The sequence below is a fragment of the Eubalaena glacialis genome, chromosome 6 (genome assembly GCF_028564815.1).
Source record: "Eubalaena glacialis isolate mEubGla1 chromosome 6, mEubGla1.1.hap2.+ XY, whole genome shotgun sequence".
Lineage (NCBI taxonomy): Eukaryota > Metazoa > Chordata > Mammalia > Artiodactyla > Balaenidae > Eubalaena > Eubalaena glacialis.
In genome coordinates, this window is record NC_083721.1 from 76,325,761 (window position 1) to 76,352,569 (window position 26,809).

At 40.7% G+C, this 26,809-nt stretch overlaps 1 protein-coding gene across 1 annotated transcript in view; it reads left to right on the forward strand.

Moving 5' to 3' along the window:
• Positions 1-26,809, forward strand: part of ATP13A5 (ATPase 13A5) — a 147,484-nt gene that overhangs the window by 56,231 nt on the left and 64,444 nt on the right. Inside the window, 7 exon segments of the mRNA XM_061192742.1 lie at positions 7,896-7,968; positions 8,929-9,057; positions 16,869-16,932; positions 16,934-17,037; positions 19,289-19,446; positions 22,157-22,348; positions 26,355-26,416. Coding sequence (XP_061048725.1) covers positions 7,896-7,968; positions 8,929-9,057; positions 16,869-16,932; positions 16,934-17,037; positions 19,289-19,446; positions 22,157-22,348; positions 26,355-26,416 — 782 coding nt within the window.

The following is a 26,809-nucleotide window of genomic DNA, read 5'->3' on the forward strand; positions in this document are numbered from 1 at the left end:
GGGAAAGAAAACAGTGATGGATTAATGATGACAGCATAGTACCTATCTGTCTCTCTTACCATTGCTGTTCATCTTATAGCCATTTAAAATCCTCCTTTTAAAGGAAATCAGTCTTATAAATGGTATAGCAACACATTCCGAAGTGGAATCTAGCTGAATATTACTTACCACAGCCCTTCTGAATCTCATTTTCCCACAGCATCTTTCTAGAAAATGTTCTACTACTTTGCTTAAGATGCATCAAGCTAAATTATGAGGCAACATCCAAAGGGTGTCTCACTGTATTTGTTGTATATTTTTGAAAACTCAACTGTGAAATTGGCTTTTTAGACATGGGGAACAATGGTACTTGTATCCACCTGTCAACTCTATTGAACTGTTGAAATCACCTAGTTTTCTCAAACTTCATCCTTCATCTAGAGAAGAGGAAACTAAGATTTCCAGGGGAAACAAACAAAGGAGCTTGTTCAGGTAATAAAGTGGGTTTGTGACAGAGTCAGGGCTTCTGGCTCCTCATAAATGAAATTCTATTGCATGTGCAATATTTCCTTAGCAGAAAGCACTTTCCAAAGTAGCACGTAGCTGGGGAAGAAAGTCAAACCTACGTGTGAGGGGAGAGATGAATTCTAGCTATCAGCAGAGTAAAGTCTGGGCCCATGTCAGTAAGGCAGATGTGGAGGCTTTTAAACAAGCCCAACGGAAAGAGATCTTTTATTTTTACTCTATTTCAGTCACTCAGCAAATATTAGATCTAAGATTGGCTTTTTGTCTGGTTTTAGATGCTACAAATTTTGAGCTATGAAGTGTTTGATGAGAAATGAAAGAAAGGCAATATATATTTAAAGAGTTAGAAAACAGGACCTGAAAATGAAAAGTTAAATCAATGGAGACACTTTGAGCTAGAGAGTGAGGACTAGAAGGGCTTTGTTTTATTTATTTATTTGTTTCGGTTTGTTGGCTTTTTCTTTTTTTAAAAAAATGAGTGCCTCGTGCGTTTCTTCGTGAACAAATTTAAATCACAAAAATATTAACAGTGATCAGTAACCTGTCTCTGACGGTGACAATTCCTTTCTGTCTGGCTGCCAAGTCAGGGGGCAGAGTGACCGTCCTTCTGGTGAATTCTGAGCATTTGAACAAAAGAAGGAAAATAAACACCAGGACAATAAAAGATCTGGCACTTTCTGCTCAGCCACAATAGGAAAGAAATTACAGTGTCCCAAACTTTTACCTTTGTCATTTGATAGAGGTATGTAATGTGAAGCCCCCAAATCAAATTTCTAGTTCCTGGGTTTTGAGAGATCTTTGTTTTAATAGAATAATTTGATACCTACGAGCCACTCGTATGCTTTCTGGCTGATGCCAAACATCAGTGAATACAGGTCTTCTCCCATGTGCTTCCCTCTGTTGGGAATACATACACACACGATCAAGCACCTGAGTATATCATCACAAACCATCTCAGGGTTCTGAGGAAAAATACAGAATGCTCTGAGGACTTTGGCAGGGAGATCTTATCTAGTCAAGTTAAAATCCCCCGCTCACTACTCCTATTTGTGTTACTTGACGCTATTTGTTACTTGACACTTTAATGGTCACCTTCCTTATCTGTAAGATATGTGTGTTTGTGTTCAATGTTCTCGCCAAGAAAAGTAAATGAAACAATGCGTTTGAATTACTTGTGTTCCTGGTACATAGTAGGCACTCATCAAATGTTACTTTTTGTTATCGTTATGGCTGTTGCTGTTTTTATTACTGCTCTTGGAGTGGGGAAAGTAGATTATGGAAAGATGGGAGGAGGCACAGAGATCGAAGGGAGGAGGGATAACTTGAACAAGGAAGTAGCACAGGAACATCCCAGGACAGGGCTTCTAACCACCACTGACTCATTTATTGTGTGGCTCTGGGAACTCTTTTCTCCTCCCTGGACTCACTTTCTTCAGCTGTAAATAGTGGAGGTTAAACTCTGTTTCTTTAGGTCCCACCTTTTTAGGGTTCTATCATTTTGCCAGGGCCACCAATAAGGCATGAAAAAAGGGCTCTTGGAAACTTTAAAACACTAATAAGAAACTTTCTGGCCACTGGGAATGTGGGAGCACGTTTTGGAGACTGGAGTCAATTCCTACAGGACCCTATTAATTTTGGACTAACTAGCCACATAGACTACTCAGTCAGGATGTGGACAAATAATAGAACCTGTTTAAACTCCCTTAATCATAAAAGGGATATGGATTATAAATATGCACCAGTAGCTCATGAAACCCAAGAACATGAAGTACAGATGGACGTTACTGGGGGGCTGGACCCAGGAACTTGGGTTACTCTTCCCAGCCTCCTATTCTCAGACAAGTATGGAACGAAATACACATATTCTGGGGCCAGCGCTCAACCCCTACTCCTCTTCTCTGAAAACTGGGTGTACCCAGAGCCCAGAGCTGACAGCCCACAACTGGTTTGTTCCATGTGGCTTTCTCCTTCCACTGGCACAGCTAGTTGGAACAGGCGGCACCCGACCAGTGGAAGCCAATCCATCAACAGGCGTGATGGCAACATATCTTTTTGCCTGAGATCCTGGAATAAAGGCTTGAAGCTGCTGGTCATACTCTGTTAGGAAAGTGATCTGAAAAATGACGTATAGCTAGGACCAGGGTGGCCACTCTTGATCCCTGTGTATGGACAAGCAAAGAAAAAGAAAACTTCTGCAGAGAAAGAGAGGAAAAGAGTGAACCAAATACACAGTGAGACACAGAGGTGAGCAATACACAGTATCCATCTGTATCTTTATGACAAATTTCAGTCTCTCTTTTAAAATTCCTTAACAATGCCCATGTCTTCACTTGGAACTCAGGTATACCTTTCTTTAAGGAAACCCCAAATAAATTTAGAAATTCCTGTGTAGGAGTAGGGGAAGTGTTGTAGAAAAAGTTAGGTTTGATTCTATAGGCCAGAGGGCAATGTTCCCGTAAGAAAATTACTTGAGATTCCCGAGTTCCTAAACGCTTACCTATTAAATCAAAATATCCAGAGTATAAGAGGAATTTGCACTTTTTAACAGTTTCATAACAGATGATTGTTTTGCATTCTAAAGGCTTAATTAACAGCTGTTGTTACAGAGGAACACACCAAAGGCAAATTCAAGCACCAAGATCCCAAATATATCTATTTATTTATTTATTAATGTCATCACCAGCTGAATGTATTTTTCACTCTTTTTACTCTATCAGATGCACAGAAGTACAAGTTTATATGGAGATTTATTTATGTATTAATTTGTTTTATCCAAACAGAATTGTCCTATGTGTGTTAATCTGGAACTTGCATTTTTCACTTTATAATATATATAATGGCCATCCACCATTATAAACAAATAATTCTAAATCATGTTTAAAAATAATGATGTGATATTCCATGGTATACCATAATTTATTCAAATATTCTCCTCTTTATGGAAAATAAGGGGTTTCTTCTCCAATTTTTGCCACCACAAATATGTTGAATTAAACATAACTACAATATAGGGTAGCCTTACATATTAGTGTTTGCATCTCTGTTTTCAGCAAAACAATCAAAACCAGGTTGCTGAATCAAAAGATATGTATGTTTTGGACATTAATAAATACTGTAATATTATTTTCCCCAAATGAAATAATTCATTCTCCTATCAGCAACATATGAGAATATTCATTTTCCCAGATCCTCACCAGCATTAGGTGTTAAAGCTTGACATTTAAAAATTTCAATCTAATACGTTTTTTTTAATTGCATCTCATTGATGTTTTAATTTACAGTTCCCTGATTGCTAGTGAGATTAGACACACACTTTCCTTTGTCTAAAAGAGATTTGCATTTTTATTTACTGTCTGTTTATATCCATCATATAGGTGAAAAAGTTTTATTTTTTAGTCTTTTTTCTCTTGACCTTGACTTTTGCTAGATTTATAAAATATGTCTAGTTAAATATGTTTCCTTTTCTTTATAGCTTCTGGGTTTCTTGTCTTGCTTATAAAGTTTTCCTCTTCCAAAACTGGATATTCTTTTTTTTCTATTTGTTATTTTCTTAATATTTATTTTAAAGTCCTTAATGGAATTTAAACATGCAGATTCTACACCTTACAGAATCCCTGAATGCCTTTACTCAAAATAGTGACTGGCATGAGAATTTCAGACTTGATGACGATATTGCAAAAGACTTCTTTGAAATGATGACACTAATTCCATTAGCAGTTAGCATTTGTTAATAAAAGCTTATCTGACCCAACCTGCAAGCCATCTTGTAACACTATGCAGAATGGGCCAGTTTCCTGAAACTGTATCTTTGCAGTTTAAATCACAAGTCCTCAACAATTAATATCTGTTTAGCGCTACAATTTGCAATGGACTCTGACATTTATAATGAATGTGCTTGTACGAGGCTTGGCAAACTGTGAAATGATACACATATGATATACCCTCCCATCACCTGAGAGGGAGGGACAGGGGCAATCAGGGATGTAAAGTGACTTGCTCACACTCACCCAGGAACGGCAGCTGCAGACCTTAGTCCCAGGTTTCCTGACTCCAAGTCAAGTCGCTGTCCCATTGAGCAAAATCTCAAAGTAACCTGTAAGCTTCCTGTGGCAGTAAATGAGGTTTCAATAATTTTATAACATAAAGCAGATTTGCGGAGGAGGGCTGGGAGGAAGGGAAGAAAGAGCATCTACTGCCATCTCCAAATCATGCTAAATAAATACATGCTTTTGAAAATTGCAAGAGGGGAAGTGTTGGCAGAAGTGGGATAAGACATCTTCATGCATCTACTCTAGCCCCAAATCGTGTCGCACAGAGAGCTTAACCTTGCCTAAGCCAAGAAACACCCCGTTGCAGCGCAGTCCCTTTCTACCACATTTGGTGCAGGTATGAGCGCAAACCTTGGCACTCAGTTGCATTTCCATTGAACTGTACTGGCTCCACGGGCGGCTGCTGGCAATAGCACGGAGAGTATCTGGCCTGATTCAGGAATGAGCTGGGCTCAAGAGACACCTGAGTTAATGCCCTCATTACTCATCTCTGGAGGAAATCCAGCCAGAGCAAACACAAGGACGCACAGCAACAGATGCCAAATAATAACAGTATGCAAATTAGCCTTGGAAACGGATCCTGGTCCCACCGAACAGGGACTGGAGAAGCCAGAGGGTGCCTGATGAAAATCAGGCAGCGAGCTTCGAAATCATGGCAAGCATCACAGAGCTGGCTTTCTCCTAGCTGGTTGGTTGTCATAGAAACCTGTGTTTGTAGAGTTTCTGAGTACATTAGCTCAAAAGAGGATGCTTATATTATCCTACTGTAGTGTTGCTGGGAGAAGTAGAATAATTCAGTTCAATTAAATAAATATTTGCTGAAGATCTACTACGTGATACACCACAGGAGATACAGATAAATACATAGTCCCATCTTTGAACCTCCTGACTTGGAGGGGAGACCTGACAAGAAAACAGATAGCTCTAATGAAATGGGATCTATACACAAATACAGGTAGAAACACAGTGAACAGGACAATTAATTCCTCCTGGGGGTGTTAAGGACTTATGGAGAGGAGATGACATTTGAGCAGGGCTTTATGTGAAGGATTAGAAAGCGCTGGCTCGTAGAAAACAGGGGTAAACATCCTAGGGAATAGCTCGAGTGAAGGCACAGAAGCATGGCAGTTTATGCAGGATGCTAAGTCTGATAAACAAATCCAGCTTTATGCCATCATGAGTTTTGAGAATTACGGTCAAGCACTATTAACTCATACTTCGCCACTTCCAAATGTGTTATCCTCTTAAGCTAAGTTGAAATTGTATGACATTGACTAAGAGAGTTTGCTAAGCAAGAAAATAACTTAAAGAAATTTGTAAGGAAGGATGTTTATCTTCTTAAAGGGCAAAAGCTGCTTTCAAGCACTTTCAGAGAACCTATTCATCAACAGAAAAGGCTTTAGAGTCAGACGAACCTGGTTTTATTTTGACTTTAATACTTAGTAAGTAAATGATTGTGGGCAAGTTACTTTAACATTTTCAAGCCCCTGTTTTTTTGTTTTATTGTTTTTGTTTTGCTATATGTACTTTGGAGGTAATAGCATTTTCATCATAGGATTATCTTGAGGATTAAAAAAAGTCAAGCCATACATTCCAAGTGCCTAAAATAGCACCTGGCACATGGTGACTGAATAAAGTTCTAAACTGTTTAAAAATAATAATTTGAGTCATTTGTTATACTCTGGGTATTTCTTCTATGAAGCCTTGGGGGTTTTGAATAAATCTCTGATATGCAAAATAAATCATGTCATTTTAGAGCTTGAAGGGAAGTTGAGAATAATCCAATTCAATGTTGTCTGTTTACAAAGGAAACGGCTAACTTATAAGGTGAAATGTCTTACGTATGGGTATCTGGCTAGTTAGTGGGTAAGCCTGACCCACCGCACAGGAATCCTGACTGAATCCAGTGCTCTTGCTACCAAACCGCTTTCTCACTGTCACCCATCGTTAAGATGAATGCCCCAACAGGCGAGCCTCAAGAAGTCAAGTTAGGGCAATGAATATGTGCCCAATATCACTTCTTCCACTCAACTGGTCCAAATGATGGAAGTTTAGCTTTTCATGCAAAACTGAAGTAAATAATAAATAGTTCTATATAAATATTAACACTGAACTCATTGTGTTCTCTTGAGAGGAAAGATGCCTAACTTTGTGGAATGCTTGTCTAAGCCTGATGAGATTTATAACATTAAACATCATCAACAAAAGAGATAAAAATGATTTAACATCTAAAAAGAAGTTTTACATTTGAATTATGTTAAGCTGTGTCTAAGCACTGTTGACAGTATTCAGACCTCTTCTACTTAGAGTTATCTGAGTAACTGACATCCATACAGAGAAGGGCAGTGCCTTCCAGGGATGCCTCGGCTGGTCCAGCATTGTACTCCCTCTGGCTCGTGGCGCCCCGACAGTCAGTTTAGAGAGCTCTGTGGACCACATCCCTTCTCACCTCTGTTTTCCTCTCCCCTAAGTCATCCTAGCAGATGCTTCCTCCACTTCTCCAGGCTGCTTCCATTTCCTTTGCTTTGTCAGGGTCATATCTCTGTGAATTCCACCTCAAGTGAATTTTTCCAGCTGATGTACTCAGACAACTGTTTTGTTTTGTTTTCTAACAACAACTTTCTTATTAATCATCGACACTCACTGAGCTCTTACTATAGTAATGAGTACTATCCAAAGGGTTAACTAAAATAAGCTAAGCCTTAAGTAACTTAAAACAACCGTATAAAATAGATACTGCTATTATCTGAACCTTTGGATGAGGAAAAGGGAGTTATACAGGCTAAATAACTCATAAATGGAAGCACCGGGATTCCAAACGGAGCAGCATGACTCCAGTCTGCAGAATTATCCAATGTGAAAACCCACCAGTTCGTAAAGGAGGCGATGGCTCTTCCACTTACAATCAAAATACGACCTAAATATTCACAGGCTCTTACAATGGAAAGCCACTTACAGTTTATACTCAGCTTTGCTTTCTACAGACAGGGCAACAGAGGCACAGAGAACGGGAGTGGTCCCGTTGCTTTTCTTCAGTCTAATCAGGCATCCTCAAGAAGGTAAGTCTCGGTTCCTTGGCTTGAGCCCATGTGGCAGCGACTGTGCATCATCTTTCTAGGGATTGAAATAGCATTAAACTAATGAGCATATTTGCTGCTGTAAGTAGGGAGTTGAGTGAATTAAGGGTTGAGGCGGAGGAGCAGGGGCCTGGAAAGTAGACTTGAGTCTTTCCCCAGAGTCAGTTTGGCTGTGACAGTAGGTTCAGCATTTACTGTATTCAGATCAGGTGGTTTTCCGGATATGGAAATATTAGATATTTAAACACTGACTTTGAATCTGTAGCAATCAGTTAAGCTGCACAATCTTGTGGAGGATCACAACAAAGTCTAGGTTACAATCATTGTAAAGGGCAAAGGTAAGTGATGGGTTCTGCCGTCGTCAGCATCCTGGTATTCAGAGTGGAGTCAGTTTCATTTGTTTTATTGGTCAAGGAGAAAAAGTTTTTTCTGATTAAACTGAGGACTGCAGCTAAGGTGAGGTAAACAAGGCATCATAGATGCAAACTTTAAGGAGGCAAGGTCATGAGAATGCTGGCCTGTACCTGCGGGATCCTGAGACTGAGCCCCTCGTTGAATTCTGTACCTTATGTACCCGGCATGCCTCACCCTGGTCCCAGCTCTGATTGAACCACTTCTGTCCAATGTCTGATTTATTTCAAATTCCTTCTGTCCTCCATATTTCAGTTACTGGAATGTTACTGGGTAAGCCTTCTTAAGGCTTTGTGATTTCCCCTACTAACAATCCCAAACAGACCTTGCATCATATATTTCAATCTGTTATATGGAACCCAGGCCTGCATAAGGCTTATAGATGGCTGGCTGGACATTTGGCATTTGCTCTGAGTTAGCCTGGGCTGGGGTGGCTATGACTCTCAGCAAGGAGTAGCTGTACTCCTGGGCAGCAGAAGTTGTCTGGAGTGTTTACATAGGCCCCAATCCAAGAACAGATTGTGCTACGGGGTGTGGGGGGAACGGGGAGGACAGTCAGGAACCCAACCACAGAGAGTAAGCAGCAGCAAAGGGGCATTCCTTCACTGACCAATGCCCTTGAGTGTCTTCGGTGGGCAGAGCGCTGTCTCAGGCACTAAGATCAAGATGGGACTCTTGTTACTGAGCAAATCCTTCGCCATGGCCCAGGTATCAATTCCCTAATCCTGGTTCTCTGGGAATCTGCAGTTGAGTGGAAAGGGGCTGGAGCAGGTGAGCATGCAAGGGTAGTTCTTGGCCAACAAGTTCATAAGAGTTCTCAGTTGTTTTTATTGTTAAGTATAAACAGGAAAAGTTCAGCTAGTCATGTAAACTTTGCCATTGTATAGGTTTGCAGGAGCTAGAATCCCGTCTCTTGATTCCCGGAGATATTCTTATTCTTCCAGGAAAACTTTCATTGCCATGCGATGCTGTTCTGATTGATGGAAGCTGTGTGGTGAATGAAGGCATGCTCACAGGTAGGCAGTTGTCATGAAGCTTCCTCTTTCCTTCCAACAGCCAGGCCAGATGAGCAAAGTAGATCAGTGTACACTCACCTGCTTTATATCAATGCTAAGGTATTGAGAGATAGATGAGGAAGACACACCCAGACTATTCATGCAGATGGAAACCATATATGCAAACAGGAAATGTTTAAGAATATAGGAATCAAACCACAAGACACACGAAACTAGAAGAAAAGACTTATACAACATGGGATCAATGAATTGCCTGATGAGTGGGATGAATAGGGTGCTCTGAGTTCAGAGGAGTGTTGGAACATCATACTGTTTGATGCACAGTCTCTTCATAAATATAAGGATAATTTACACTCCTGTACAAACAAAACACAGCCTAAAACCATCACCTCACAATTAGCAGGAAACAGATTTTATCCAGCCCTGTACTCTGTAGATGGAAAACCAAGCTCCAGCTTTCAGTGGGAAGGAGATTGAGTTGAACATTCCAGAAAGGCAGTAATATAGTTCTGTTCTCTAGAATCATGTTTCCAGTTGATTTCACTGAGCAGAAAACTGGTTTTCTAGTTATGGTTTGAACTATCCTTGTCCTCATTTATACTTTGTACAGTCCATTTGAATTTGGGTAATTAGTAAGGCACTATTTATAAAATATTCTTTAGGCAAAAAAAAAAATACACAGAGCATCTTAATGAAAGAGGAAGAAACTATATGGCACCACAAAAATAAAAAGTATTGGCCTACTGTGCTTGCAGATTGTTGCATTTTTCTGTTTCCAAATGGTGTAAAGACAGGGAAAAAAAAACCACACACGCACAAAACTTTTTTAACATCACCTAAACGTAAAGAGAGGCATTCTCTATTCCTAAATTGTTCAACACAAGTAGATTTCACATGAAAAATGGGTCTGCTTAATTTAAAATTGAGACAGGAAAATGTAGTAAACATAAATATGTTCAATATAATTACAAAATACCCCTTTAATGTGTTAAAATCTAACTGCCTTGTAATGGCAGTGATGAGGATTTGCATACCGATCATATCTTTCACCCAGAATGTTGCCACAATACCCTAAGTATAAGCCTCAAACCCGAGAAAACTGTGCTCTTCACTCAGAGGCAGCAACTGTCTCACATTCCCAGCAGCCTGCCAACCAAGAACAGCACCCCTCACGGCGACACAGAGCATGGCAGTGAGAAAACAGGGGAGGACACACAGCAGGGTTTACTCCCCTGGGTCTACTGACCTGGGTGACCGTCCTTGCCCTGATTCTCATGAAAACTCTGAGAGTCTCAGAGAAGTAGGAGTGGCAAAAATATTGCCTTTTAACAAATGTGCAAAGTTGACCTAAAATGACCTCAAATGGTCAGTGGTTTTTCTGAGGGTCTATTTCAGGAAAAATAAAGTCACCAGTATTTATATATATGTAACCTAAGTACTGATCAAGTCAATTTTAGAAACAGACACATAAAATGGAAATACATCTATTTCTTTCTCTTTGTCTTCTTGAAATAGATCTAAGTACCAGCATGCTCTGAATACTTTCTTACACATCCTGCCTAGATCCTCCCACTCACGTATGTATTTGTGGAAAGGATCCTGATTGAACAATCAAGTTAGGGTTAGATTCCTGAAACTACAACTGTATTTCTGGGCATGTGTCCACAAATGTGACTCAGGTAGTTCCCCATGTGCAAAAATAGTCCTTTGCATATACAGAAGTCTTTATTTATGTAGGAAGAATAGCAAATACTCCTAACATCTCTATAGCAATTTATATTTTTATAAGCAACTTTTATACCTCACTTCATTGTAGCATAAAACAAATCAGACTAGGAACTACTATAATACCCCATTTACAGATAAGGAAACTGAGGTGAAAAGAGACCAGGGTTGCTCAGCTAGTGAGAAAAAAGTCAGAGTTGGAGGTGGCATTGGCTTTCAGGCATGAGGGACCACAGGCGTGAGGACGATGATTTGAGGGTGGGTTCAGCCACTGCCTTCCTGTTTTGTGTCTCATCACCTTTTCCTCTCTCTTGGTTATTCCCATTCATAGCACATACCCATTGTGGGATTTTTCCTCCTCATCTTCATAACCTCATCCTATTGTCATGAGCTCGGCTGTGTAAGAACCTTAACTTTATTCTACACTTCATTTTTATTTTGGCTCCAAATTTGACCATCCTTGAAAGTATGTGGCGTGAAGTATCTGGTACAAGTCAGGCATCCCCATCAATTAGCAAGACCTGCCGACTCTGGTCTGGCTACAGAAGTTGCATAAGGCACTGGGGAGGGGCATCTGGTCTGGGGCCCACTCCTCTTTCTGTTGCCTCACACCACATGGACCTTGGGAAGCATCCAGGGCCTATCTACCTGGAAAAGGAGGCGGACCCAGGTGAAGTTGCTCTCAGTTTCTACACACTTCTAGAATGTTTCCATATCCTAATTTCGTTCAGGTCCCTTCTCTCAGAGACACACGATATCTAAGTTTCCTTTAGATTTTCTTCCAACTCCCAGTCCAGGGTTTTGTTTGGTTTGGTTTGGTTTGGTTTGGTTAGGAAAGTAGTAGAGGAAAGGCATGGTGAACAGAAAAGCTTTGTTCTCACTCTCAGGTGATCGTTAAAATCCATTATCAAATTTATGAATGACTTTTGAAACTCAAAAGCTAGTCCTCTGTCCTTTATTTCTGCCTCCCGAGACAGTGATCCCCTTCAAGATTTAGCTCCTCACAGAGGGGTCAAGAGGCATAAGGGAATACCTTATTACCTTACTGAGGGGCAATTTCCTCTTGGTAGCAATAGCTAATTTTTCTTAGTTCTCATATGTATATGTACGAAGCACTTTGCTAGCATTTTACATACGCTATTTCATTCAAGCCACAACTCTATAAAGTGGGAGAATCTGAGGACCAGAGAGGGTAATTTACTTGCCTAAGGTCACACAGCTTAAAAGTGGTGGAGCTGAGATTTGAATTCATTTGTTTATTCATTCATTCGTTCATTCAGTCGACAAATGTTTATTAGCCCCTACTATGGAGCAGACGCTCTACTAGGTGCTGGGGATACAACTGTGAACAAGGCAGATTTCTGCCCACATGGAGCTGACACTCTAGTGGGAGAACAGAAAACATGTAAGTAGGTAAATTTCCAACAGCTGTAAGTTCTATGAAGAAAATAAAACACCTAAACCCAGGCATATTGTCCCCAGAGCCTATGCTTGAAACTACTGCTCCTCGTTCTCTTGGGGATAATTATGGGGGAGAGGGGTAGCATTCACTCTGCCACAATCCCTCCCCTCTCCCTCTACTCATTAGAATTAATGATCTATTTGAATAGTGTGTACAGAAGTATGTAGTGATCTGAGTTGGACACACAGGAATTTCCCTAAGTGGTTATTTCACATTTATATCCTGTCAGACAAGCTTATAATCAGTGGATAGATCAGATCTTTTCCTCTCTTCCTTTTTCCCTTTCTTCCTCTCTCTCACTCACTTCTTTCTTTCATTTATTCACTCATTCATCTGTTTTTTCAATGAAATTTCAGAAATGCCTGCTAGGTGCCAGCATTGTGTGTTGGAATCAACAAGACAAATAAGAAATGGTCCCTGCCCTCAAGTAGTTTACAATCTGGTGGTCCCAGAAGTATAAGTTAACAAGGACATGACCTTTCAAAACACTGTCACCATGTAGAGGCATCTGGCTCACTGGGGACGAAGGAGAGAATCTCCGTTTCACGGCAACCGAAATCTCTGGGTCTCGAACGCCAACTGAACAGTTGACGATGAGTGTCTTTCTTTCTGAAACACTCTCCAGCCTACTTAGCTCTCCAAACTTTTGTAGGCAAATCCATCCTTTCCTGAGATCCCAAGAAAGGACAAGCACAAGACTCCTTATTAATATTTGAATAATATAAAAAAGATTTGAAAATCATCTCTGTGTAAAAATTCTTTGAGTGTCATCTCTGGAACATTATCTCCAAATGACTCTCTGATTGATCGAATACCTGCCTGCCCCCAAAACCATCAGTTGTATGTGTGAAAGTATTCACTAATATTAGTCTAATCATATATTGTGGGTTAATATTCTGTGATCCAAAGGCAGAAAAACATTTGAAATTATCTATAAGTATCTGCCTTTTACAAAGGCTGATTTCAAAACAATGTGGCACAATGATTTGGAGATTTGTCAAAAAGTTCTATCCCATTTTAAAAAAAGAAAAAGTTCTATCCCTTTTACAAAACCATTTAGAATGCAACTGATAAATCCACACAATGGATGGATATCATAATTGTTCTAAAGAAAATGATTTAGGGCAAATGCTTGGCTAAAGGAATTTCCTGAAGAATGTTCACGAACACTAATAAAAATATTATAGTTTCCTGCACCTTAGGACAAAAAACTGTATCAGGGTAGAAGACCAGTTTTGAAAAACCAATCATAGAAAAACCTGGGTAATTGTTTTTACTAAATTCATCCATGCGCCCAGCAAAAAAATATGTATTTTGAACGTATTACATACCAGTAGGGAAAATGATGAATGTAAAAAGTTATATATGTCCAAGTCCTTACCCTCAGTTATTACCTAGAAGGAGAGATAAAACCTAAATTTGTATGACTATAATCAACATAACAGTATACTCAAATAGGAAATATGACATATTATCTTGCTAACTGAATATTTAGCAAAAATCTGATGAGAGTTTAAACTCTAGTGCTTTTTAAATCTGCAAGCCAGGAAGTGTTATTAACATTTTTATTTTGTCTCTGAAACTTATCCTTTTTGAACTCTGAGGTGATTTTCATTGTATCTGAAATATCCTGTTGTATATCCATTAGGGAAAGTAGAGGAATAATACTGGCAAAGAATGGGAGTCAATAACAGGATATGCCAGTGGCCTAGTTTAGCTGAAGTCTGTGTAGAGTAATAACAGCCATGGATGCTCAGCCTGTCATGGCTCTGACCATCCAGCAAGAGAGTTTGAGCCTTGTTAGTAATGGCAATGGGAAAGCTTAAGGATTTTTGAGAAAAGAATGAGATAATTAAAGGGGGCTTTGATAGGATTCATCCGGAAATGGTTTGGAATGACTAAAGGGGTTGAGGGACTGGAGGGGAGAGAACAGTTAGGAGGTGGGAGATAATAGAAAATAGATATATTGGTCTCTGCCCCTGGTGCCTGGCACAGGGCTCCTGAAACCCTTGTCAATTCCTAAGTGATAAGAGCACTCAGAGCGTCTTTTGTTCTAATGAAGCCACTGTTGGTGGGATCCTGGAGGCTCCTGGATGGGGGATGGTCACTAGAAAGGCCAAGCCGTGCTTAGAAGCTTGGAATTTTCAACCTCAACCTCTATTCTCTAGAGAGGGGAGAAGGGCTGGAAATGGAGTTGATAATTAACCATGCCTACATGAGGAAACCTCCATAAAATCCCAGTAGTAGTAGGGGATTCAAAGAGCTTCCAGGTGAGTGAACACATCCACATACTGGGAGGGTGATGCACCCCAACTCCAAGGGCACAGAAGCTCCTGCACTCGGAACTCTCCCAGACTTCGCCCTATGTGTCTCTTCACCTGGCTATTCATCTATGTCCTTTATCATATTCTTCAATAAACAGGTAAACGTAAGTAAGTATTTCCCTGAGTTCTGTGAGCACTTTAGAAAATTAATTGAATCCCAGGAAGGGGTCATTGGAACCTCAGATTTATAGCTCATCTGTCAGAAGCACAGATGACAATCTGGATGTGCAATTGACATCTGAATGGGGTGGGAACAGTCTTGTGGGACTGAGCCCTTAACCTGTGGGGTCTGATGCTATCTCCAGGTAAATGGTGTCAAAATTAAATTGAATTCAGTTAAATTATAGGACAACCAGCCGATGTCACAGAATCGCTGATTGTAGAGAAACCCCCTCGCCACACATCTGATGTCAGAAGTGTTGTGAGTGTGGTAGTGATATGAAAGGAAACAAGAAACACAGAAGGAAGGGTTGGAGATTTTTCCTAACTCAGGACGTCAAGGCAGACTGTGGTTGAGATGCTTATTTATAAAAAAGATTTATTAGTTCCATTGTAGCCTCAAATTATCCAGAGAGCTAAACAAATCACAGCTAATCCATTGTTAATGCAACCACCATGAGTCAGACAGCGACTGCCATTGAAGCCACTGGGACCTAGATGCAAGAGTCCAAGAACGACACTCACAGGAGGAAGCAGTAGGACTTGGAGAATCATTCCATGAAAAGGCAGATTATGAGAAGAGGAGGAATCAAAGATGGTTCCGAGATTATAAATCTGTGACTTAGCAAACAAAAGGGTAGGACCATAAGGGAAACAGGGAAGTCGGGAAGAAGCTTGGGGATAAAAATATTGATGTGGATTTTAGAAATGTTGAACTGGAGACACTAGTGGGATATCTATGTTGGGATGAACAGCCAACAACTGGGAAGCACAAAACAAGAGCCCAGGAGAGAGGAGAGATGGAGATAGACATTACTGATATGTCTATTTAGGGGGGCTAATTAATGGAAGTAGAGCTGAGGTCATCCAGAAAGAGAAAAGAGAGGTTCTGTCTTGTTATATTAGTTTGTCTTTCACTGCAAGCTCCAAACAAAAGATCATGAAGAATATTTTTTTCTTCCAGTTTTATTGAGATATAATTAACATATAGCACTCTATAAACTTAAGGTGTACAGCATAATGACTTGACTTACATACATCGTGAAATGATTACAAGTTCATGGACCATCCATCATCTCATATGGATACAAAATTAAGAAAATTTAAAAAATTTCCTTGTGATGAGAACTCTTAGGATTTATTCTCATAACGACTTTCATATATAACATATAGCAGTATTAATCATATTTATCATGTTGTACATTATATCCCTAGTACTTATTTATCTTATAACGAAGTTGGTACCTTTTGACGGTCTTCATCCACTTCTTTCTCCTTCCACCCCTGCGTGAAGAATATTGAGAATATTGTATAGATTTCATGAAACCATCATTTCTCATCCATCTCTGTACTTCCAGGACTGATTTCCTGTACCTCCAAACTCAATGTCCCAAACATCCTCAACTATCTTTAGTACCCAGAACACACCATGCTCTTTCTCTCAGCCCTTCTAAGAACACTTTTCTCTCCTCCTTAAACTGGCTGGGCTTATTCACCCTTCAAGTTGTCATTTATCAATTGTACAGGAAATCTTTCCTGGACCTTCAGATCACCTAGTACTGCTACAAAAATATTTACCGCATTGTACTTTAATTAATTATTTACTGCTATTTACTGGCCAGGCTCCCTGAGCTTTATGAGGGCAGAATTTCTGTCTGTCTTCCATTATTACATTCCCAGCACCTAGAGCAGTGCCTGGGTCAGAATAAGCACTTAAAAATAGTTGTTGAATCAATGGATGAACGCGTAGATAAATGAGTGAATAAAAGGCAAATAATAATAACTATACACATGCTTTGTAGCTTCTTCATGGCCTAGAATAGTGCTGGGCTTAAAGAACACTTGGGGGAATTATTAAGTGGCAACACCTTTCTGTAAAATGGGCTGCTTTTTAAATAAAAACAACAAACCATACTGGCCAAGTGTGGAAAAGATAGGCGAATGTTACATAAATATTTGAAATATAATCAAGTGTACCACTGCTTGCATCACCAGCATCCCTAAGAACAGTCATCTGACCCATGAGTTAGAATTAACAACCAGATTAGCTGCGGTCTGTATCCTTTCTTGAAACTGGCAAGAGCCAGCTCTAAATTACTACCAGAGTTCACACAGAGTCAACAAAATACAATCTTCTTTAGGAGAAAGTATACCTGTTACAAAGACACCATTGCCCCACACGGAGAACACCACAGCCTGGAAATCCCAGTTTGGAACGCTATCGGAAACATGTCCTTTTCTGTGGAACAGAAGTTATCCAGGTCAAGCCTTCTGGGCAGGGGCCAGTAAGAGCAGTCATTTTGCAAACAGGTTAGTAGATTCCACGTTTGTAAATTTGGTCCATGATTAGAGGTAGGGGTGCTGGATTAGGGAAATCTTGTTTAGGATTATGGAGTTTGCCACATCCTAGTTTCCAATCAAACCCTTATTAGTCTAAGTTGCTGCCATTTCCAACTGAACGGTTCATTGTTAATACCCTTGTCTATGATGAAGCGTATACAGGAATGAAGTACACTTCCTAAAAGGCAAAACTATGTTCTTGGTTTTATTGTGTGTCCATAGGCTTTTTCTCTTTTCCCTCTATACCTCCTCTAAGTGACTATCAATAAAACAGTTTCAACCACTATCACTTGAGGACTTTTTTTTTCCAGAGTTGCTTGCTGGGATGTTATTTCTAGGTTTTTGCTGGATACCTCCACCTGCATGTCCTATAGATGCTTCAAATTCAAGGCATCTAAAAGGGAACTCATCCTCCTCTACTGCCTCTTTCTGTTGACATCATAACATCTGTCAAGTCTCTTCATATCATCTTTAACTCTTCTTCATTTTCTCCCATACCAAATAGGGTACCACATCCTATAGATTCTGCAAATACTTCCTGCATCCTGTCTCCCTCTCCTTCATCCCCATGGTTGGTGTTTTATCCAGGCCATCATCATCTCCTGTCTAAACTCTTCCTACAGAAATATTCATTTGATTGTTTCCCTTCAACTTTCACCTTAAATATTTTTTCTTTTATTTTGTTCAACCTTTCTCTAACCTATTCCTCCATCTGTCATCAAGTCATACTTCTAAAACATAGTTTGAAGCAATTCATAAATACCATGCTCAAAACCTTTTCCAGACTACCAATATTAGTCCCACTCTTTCACATGACATTACATGATCAATGCCTTCCATGATCTGGTCCCAGCTCTCTGTATTCACCACTGACCTGTGTTTCTGCCACCCGACACATTCACAGATCCAAAGCACATTTTGTGTTTAGTTTAGTCTATGATTCAATTGTACTACCTGATTTTTTTAAATTAAAAATATCAAGGTTTGAGTTTATTTTTTTTGCTCAAAGTAGTCAGTGGGCATGAGAACATCCCTCCAGCTGCTGCTTAAGCAGAAGCTAATGGGTGAAGATCACGGGAACCCCTGATCTGAGCTTGTAAAATGCTAAGGCAACAGGTTAGGGGAAACTCTGCTCCTTTCCTTCAAAGCCTGCAAAGCCATGTTTGAGGAGACCAGATGTTCATCAAGCAGTGGGATTAAGGCATGTTTTATACTTAGAATACTGACTCATATCTGGAATATATAGTAGTCAATCTTTTTTGCCAATACTTTAGATGTTAATGAGTATCTACTAAGTGCTATGCACAGAGGGCTAAAGAAAAAAATTGTGAGATATTCCTTGCCCTTAAAGAAGATTATGGTCTGGCGCAAGGGACAGATGGATTTATAGCTAACAAAACACAGAGCAGTGAGAGATGTCATATGACCAAGTGTTACAGGGACTCCAAAGAGTGGGAGAAATTACTTTGGGTGTGAAGTATGGGAGTAGAATTCTGGAAACACTTATTCAAAGAGGTGGCATTTTGAGCCAAACCTGATAGGATGGGAAGGATTTAGCCAATCATATCAGAGAGCTGGAAAGATAGGCTGATTTGTGTCTATAAAACACAAAGGAAGGAACGCATAGGGGTCTTCTGGGACCAGTGAGCAGTTAAGAGATAAGCCTAGCAAGGCAAGAGTATATTAAATAAAAGGGGAACCTCAAATGTCAGGCCTAGAAATTTGAACTTTATTATAAAATGTGCGGGATCTGGAAGGTTTTTGAGCAAAAGAATAACATGACCAGAGGCATATAAGATTACTTGTCTTGTGCTTTACTTTTCTCTTAATTTTTTATTATTTTCAACACATATTTTTGCTTTAAAGTCTTCTTCTCTCAGCAGCTCATGTTCTCTGGTCCTTGCATTCGTCAGCTCCTTGGCCTTCTTTTCCTCAGCCCCATGTGTGAATGGGGGTGGGAGGATTACACTGTGTGAGCCACCGAAGCACTGACTCCCAGACCAAGAGAAACTGAGCAGGGCTAAGTGAACGCAATTTATTGTTCTTGGCAACTTGGAAGAACAATAAATGTAAATACACTGTTAGGTCATAGCAATGCTGTTTTAATTCCATATTCAAATGACACTATTAACCAATCCTTAATTCCATGCAAACCATTTTTTTGGTTTTAGGGGAAACTGTATTAAAGGACCTTACTCCACTTGTGATTATCTTAATGTAGCTTACAATACAGCTAAAGGGGACTTGGTGAGATCCATTCTCTACCCCCGGCCTCTGAACTTCAAACTGTACAATGATGCCTTCAAGTTCATAGTGTTCCTGGCCTTCCTTGGAGTCATGGGTTTCTCCTATGCCCTTGGTGTATATATGTACCATGGAGTAAGTACTTGGGGTAAGACTTTTTAATAGCAGAGCTCTCTCAAGGAGCTTAACCTAACTCAAAAGGGTTTCCTCTAAGTCCCATCATTCTGAATCAATATCATCCAATAGAGCTTTTTAGGATGATGAAAATATTCTATATGTCTACACTGTCCAACTTGGTAGTCCTTAACTACGTGTTCATTGAGCACTTGAAGTGTGCTTGGTGTAACTGAGGAAATGAATTTTCAGTTTTATTTCTTTTTAATTAATTTAAATTTAAATAGCCACATGTGATTAGTGGAAATTATGTTGAAAGGTGCAGCTATCAAAAGCTGCAAAGTTCACGGCTCCTTTCACCACTTGGATGGGAGAAAGAGGTTACTGCATGTGTGGCATTTGTGATATCCAAGGCCAAATAGTTTCAGAGAAAATACATGTTTCTCAAGCCTGATAGGATGGGGAAGATTCAGTCAATCACATCAGAAAGCAGGAAGAATATACTAATTTGAGTGAGCAAAATGCAAAGGAAGAAAAAGCACACAGGGTTTCTGGAACCAGAAAGCAATTTAAAAATAAGTCTAGCAAGTAGGATTAGATCAGATTGCAGGGGATCTTGAATGCCATGCCTAGAAGTTTGGACTGTTTGAGAGTGTTGAAGTATGTGAGTGGGTACATCATCCAGGGAATACCAAACATACCATACAGTCAATGAGTTGCCCTGTGCTCTTGTTAGGTTCTGAGATGAAATTAAATGTCTACTTTTACAGAGCTGTGTACTGAATGGATCTCCACTTCCCTTTTTAAGCTTCACGATGTCTGGTTTCATTTGGATGTCTCTATGAATAGTTGTAATGGCTGTAGAGGAAAGGGTTGTGATAAATGACCTCTGAGGTTCTTTCTGGAGCTGAGATTCTGATTTTGTTATGAGCCGTGCAGTCTTTTCTGTAAGATATGCTGGGATCTTAGCACTGTGGGCTTATAGGGGAGAATAAAACATTGTGAATAAAAGGATCCAAACACAGGTACGAAACTGGGGTTGGGTGGCCTCCTAACAATGCTCAGTGATGGCATAGAAATGTGTGTTGAGTGGGGGAGAGGCAAAGACAGTCACAAGAATTTCTAGGCAATGTTCATGCTCAAACTTGAGCTCTGCACAGTCATTTCAATCTGAAATAAGATCCCAGGGAGCACTTCTAGGGGAAGGGAGGGCAGAGGAGGCCAGGGAACGTTGGCACCGGGAGAATGGAGCTTGGAAAGAGCGAGGCAGAATGTCGAAGCCGGTGGGGCTGGAATTTGAGGCAGTGTGCCAGTTTCATCTGGGGTGCAGGAGCACTGAGCAGGAAAACCAGCAAAAAGCCCTCTCCTATGGACCAGGAAACCCTGGCAGTGGATTAGGTATGAAGGTTTCTTGGGCAGGACTCAACATCCAATACACACCAAAGCAGTGTACTCATTGCACACCCCATCTTCTTGTAGGTCAGAATCTGTGGACCTGTTGGCTGCCTCTATCTGTACTGGCTCAGCATTAGGCAGGGATGAGTCCTCAGGGTTAAAACTCCTCTGTGGCTGGGATTGGGAAAATCAGGGAATGATGGATTTTGCAATAAACTAGAATTGGCCCAAAGATGTATCTAGTAGCCATTGCTACTGAACTTGAATCTGTGTTTCCAATACTGAAAAGAGAACTTTATGGCTAAAATTACGGTAATGTCATGAAAACCTAGGCAAGGTTGTAGAGGGAAAGCCCTTAATCAACAGAGCATGGGAACATTAAGCAACTTATGATTTGATCTTGGCCCCGCCCTTATTAGTCCTGTGAGCCTTGGTAGATTTGCCTGGAATCCTGACTCCATGAGACCTGGCTTGATAATATGACATACCAGTCACACATTTGTGCTCTCGAGTTGAATAGACTAGGGTCTACATCCTCACCATTTAACCAGCATGTGGCCTTGGGAATGCTGTTTAATTTTTTAAGTCTCCATTGCCTCTACGATTCAATGGAGGAAATAACAGTATTTACATCACAAGGTGGTTGTGAGAGGTAACTAAATAGTGTATGTACACAGTGCCTGTCCCAGCGTGTGTGTCCAGTGAGAGCAAGCTATTTTAATTATTGGCTTCCCTAGAGCAGTTGATATACGCTGAGAAGTTGGCAGAGTCTTGGTCCTAGTTTTTCTCAGGTCGCCATGTATTCAGTGTGTGTGCTGAGCACCTCCTCTGTGTCAGAACTGTGCTAGGCTCTGCATCTAGAGATGAGTAAGATGAATGCCAAGATGACTTCAAAGATGAAGAAGGCACAGCTGCTGTGCCCGAGGAGTTTGTAGGCTAGTGGGGGAGGGAGATTCATAAGCCCACAGTCAAGCCATGTGTGAAATGTTACAACTCAAGACTAGACCCAATGCCCAGGAGTCCAGAGGGTGTGAGGACATCTGATGAGCAGAGAAGGGGTGGCACTCTGGTTGGAGGGAAGGCTCAGTGGAGAGAAGCAGGGTCAAGAAGGACAGTAAGACGTGGGGTGGTGATCCGGGGTCTCCTTTGTTTTGCGGTGGAAGACAATTTGTTGATTCCTCAGGCACAGCCAAGAGAACACTCAGTCCCACCCAGACAGCCGGCTCACAGTGACTATTCTGAGCTTCTAGAACCCCAGAGCTGCAGCAGGAGATGGTGCCAGGAAGGGTTCTGGCCCTCTCTGCCAGGCCAACCTGTATGCCCCTCCCCTCCCCAGGTGTCTCCAAAAGACCCTGCAGCCATGGCCCTGCTCCGCCTCCCCATGATGTCCCTCCTGTGCTGCCAGCCGCCCTCCCTGACCACAGGCATCGTGTATGCACAAAGGAGGCTGGAGAAAAAGAAAATCTTCTATATCTCCCCACAGAGAATCAATATGTGCAGGCAAATCAACCCCGTGTGCTTTGACAAAGTATGAGCTAAACTTTCCAGGTTGGAGGTTAAAGGTCTCAAGACACAGCCGAGCTGGGAAGTCTGTCTAGTCCAGCACCCTCGTGGGACAGATGGGAACACGGAGGCCATGAAGGTCACACGGGGAGCTAGTGTGAGATCACATTCTAGAAGCCCGCTTTCCTGAGTCCTGAGGAAGTGGTTTAGCCATCACATCATGAATTTCTTCCCTGTCAAATTGAATATTTTTGTGCCTGTTTTGGGATTCAAAACCGTCTCTTACTGTAATAACTTTTCTGATTGACTATATTTTTTCAGGCAAAACTTATGAGGAACATTTCTGTTCCCCGAAGTTCTTTGCCCAGAGCTTCAGCGAGCATATTCCTTCCTCCTCCGCTGCTTCTTTTTAGGAAAGGGAGGGAGGGGGCTGCCACCCGTGTTTACCCACTCCGGCCCCTCTTTTCTCCTTTGCTTCCCAGGATATCAAGACTCAGGACTGGGGTGGGTTGCCTGTGCTTAGGGCCTGGAAAGGTGGCAGAAGGGGAGTATGTCCAGAGGAGGGGACAGCTGCTATGGGATGGGTCCCAGGACCCCTCTCCATGGCTCTCCCACGGGGGACCTGGCGGGGCCGTAGCATCAGCTGCCTCAGCTCAGGTAGCCAGTTCATCCACTCTAAGGCAGGGCGCCTGGCCTGGTCCCTCCGTGTCTTCGGTTCATTTGTATGAGAATAGTTGATGAAGGCCTTGCCACTTTTTCGTTAACCCTCATCGGTAGAGTGCCATTAATGAGATGAGCTCTTGAGAAGCTCATGTATAGCTGAGGAAGTGGATAAAAGGGAAGCCTAGATGATGAAACTGCAGTGAAATGCATGCTGAGGAGAGGTGTGAGCCCAGCATTGGTGTGCAGTTACCTGCCACAGGTGGGCGGTCACCTCTGAGCTGTGGCTTTGGTTGTCAGACAGAATGCGCCCCATGACGAGCAGCCCAGCATCACAGGGATGCTAGAGCTGTAACAGGCGGGGAGCAGGACCCTGGGTGACGAGAACGTGGCCGTGTTGTGGGGTTGCAGCTGGAGTCGAGGAGCCCAATTGCTCAGGGCATGATGTGCTAAGCTAAAGAGTGGGGCCTGGTGGTGAAGGAGAACGGGAGCCCTTCTCATTTTTTTAGGAAGATGGTGATATCTCTATAGGCATGTTTTATTTATTCCATCTGGGGAATTGGTGAGAAAGGATGAAAGGGAGCTAGGACTGAGTCAGGAGGCTACCGTGGCACAATGGAAGAGATGGCTCCTTGTCCTAGACAAGGAGGGTGGGAGTAGACAGCAGAAGACAAGCTGGAGAGATGGTCCCCAGGTGGAAGTGGCATAGCTCTTACATTAGTTCAGTTCTGTTCTTTTCTAGTTTCCTTTGACAAAGAAGGTCCTGTAAGGTTAACTTAACAGTAGCTTCCTTTTAGATGCAGGGCCAAAGAACAGCCCCAGATAAGGATTCCTGTTACTTACCCAGCAGCCTCCCCAGTGTCTGAATATAGGAGGGAGATTTAGAAAATGCGTTCATTACATATCTCTTTCTAACGCTAATTTTTTCAGAGGTGTTTCCTTCCCGTAGAAAGCTTTCCCCTCCACATCCTCATGTGCTCCTTTGCTAGGCTGTCTTAGGGATGCTCAACAGCAGATGTGGCCAAACTCCATATGTCATGATGGCATCTTGTTGTGCAAAGGACCCTTGATTGGGAATCGGTAAAATGAGAAACTAATCCTGAATTCGATACTAAGTTTCCATGTGACTTTTTAAGATAAGAAGGTTGAACTACAATGATCTCTGTTTCTTTCTTTCATTTCAACATGATGTTGAAATAAAGTCCTCCACAATTAATTGAATTTCCGTCTAGTGTTATTTCAATTTAGAAGATATTCACCACTGGGCTTCTGAGTACATTTGTTCCCGTATATTTCTAGTTTACGTTGGTTTGTTATAAGTTCTTTAAAACAAGTTCTCTCTTCCTTTTCTATTCAATTCAGCCCAAGCCTGGGCTAGTATTTATGCTAAGTTTTCTTTTTCTATCTCATTCCCTTTAGAACAGCAACTATAATTTAGGTTTTTTTTCCCCATTTATGGCTAGTTTTATTATATAAGGGTCATCTTCACATAGAGAAATAACATGGTCCCATATCTGTTTTGCTGCAGTATCATCTCTGTTTTCATGTTCAAGATATTGATATTTAAAACATAATCTAATCATCAGGAAAACATTTCAGTTTGAATTAAGTTGCTAACTGTTTTTGAAATGGAGCAACTCAACAGCATTTGGAATCTAAACACACATGTTGGGGTCCTTATAAAATACAGGAGGGAAATGAAGCAGATAGTGTTTTATTTGGTTTTTTGTTTTGTTTTGTTTTGTGGTTTTTGTTCTTGAAGGAATAACTTACACAAAGGCACGTTAGCTCTCCATGAAGTCCAAATGAATTAATGAAACAAACATTCCTTACCTCTTTAATCCAGAAGCCCAGTACAGACTTTGTCTCTCCACATGCTTTGCAGAATTCATTTAACATTTGTCATCTGGTGGAAGTCTCCAGATGGGCTGGATTCCGGTTCTTTCTCTCCAACCTACGGGCCCCTAGACCCTGGGGCTGCTCATTTCACCCCTAAGCTGAGAATGTCTCTACCCTATCTACTCAATTGTAAGAAGTGAAAGCATTGTAAGCACTTCACTATAAAGCATGATGCTAATGCGATATGCTGTAATGATAGAAGATACCATTTGATAGAAAACTAGAAACTTCAGTGTCTTATACTGAGATGACCTTCAAGAAAAATAGTGTAAGAGACCTGGGTGTCAGTGTTGAAGAGGATATTCCCTAGCGCTTGGCAGTGCTCCGTTTGGCCTTGACAGTGCTGAGGCTGCAGTAACCACTTCCTTACTCTGACTGGGTGTTGAGCAGGCCTAATGCAATTGGCCTATTGAGTAAAGACACCGGGGTTTGTAATTAATAACTGACTGTGAAGCAATGAGCAAATTAAAAGTGCTGTGATAGTACTCAGTTCCATTTTGCTTTCTGTGTTACGTTATCTGTCAAATACTTTCACATAGTACAGCAAATCAACTCTCTCAACCATTTTCCTCTTGATCTAACGGTAAAACCCATTACTGGGCGTTAATTAATATTTATTATTAGCACTTTACTTCTCTCCGTAGCCTTAAAGCCCTTTATCAACATTTCATTATCAATCTGAACAGTCACCATGTCACCCATATTTTTAGGAAGATAGCTGTGAACCAGATGGCAGACTGGGAACTAAATAGTCTTGCAAAGAAAGAAAAAAATTCCGAGCTCTGGTTTAGAAAGACAGCAGGTGCCAACTAAAAAGTCAAACTCAAGCTGGTTCTTGTTGGATTTCTATCCACTGGACCTCTCTCATTCAGCAACAGCAACGGTCACAACAATAAACAAACAAAAACAAAACACTTGCATTTTGTACTAATTAATGACTAGACTCACCTAATTTTCAACACGGTTTTTTGGGAATCATTTGTCACCTGCTGAATCTTTCTTTCAGGCGCTCTTCTCTGACTTAAAATTTGATGTTTACCAATAAGGGCTTGGCCAATATTTTATAATAAGTATAAATGGAGTATAACCTTTAAAAATTGTGAATTACTATATTATACATATGTAACTCATAGAATATTTTACATCAACTATACTTCAATAAAAATAAAATATAAAAAAATAAAATTTAATTTAAAAAAGAATCTTTGAACAAATGGAAAATAAAAAGTTTTTAAAATCTGTCTTGGAAGAAAAAAAAGAAAGCTAATGGAAAACTGAGTATCACATTTACTATAGATAAACACAATAATGAAAAAAAAATTTTTAATAAAATAAACATATTTAATGTTAAATAAAAGGGTTTGGGACAACTAAATATACTGTAATTTCTTAGGAGCTTGGGTTTTGTGTAAATCATGATATAATTAAAAGCTCTAAATCTTCTGCTAAAACCCATTCTAATTATCTTGCAGACTGGCACTCTTACAGAAGATTCACTGGACCTCTGGGGGACTGTTCCTACTGCTGACAACTGGTAGGCCCTTTAGCGAAGACGGAGTGTGTGATTGGTGGGGCCACCCAGGTGACACTTCAATTCATCCTTCTTGTGTTGAGGGATGAATCTCACATAAAATATACATAACAATTGGCTGGTACCAGCTCCCCACTAGTCTAACGTGCTAAATTAAATGAGTTCTAAGTTCAGAATCAGACGGGGAAAGTAGGTCTTCAAACTCCACATGAAAAATGGAATAGAATAAAGTGGATGATTAGGTAGTTGAATGAATAAAACAAAAAAGCAAAGAGAGAAATCAGGACTATGCTTAATTAAAAACCACACAGACTTCCTGGGTGGCTTGTGAGGTAGGAAATCCAGAAAGGAAAACCTCCATCTCCCCCCTTCATGGGGTTCACACTCTAGTGGGAT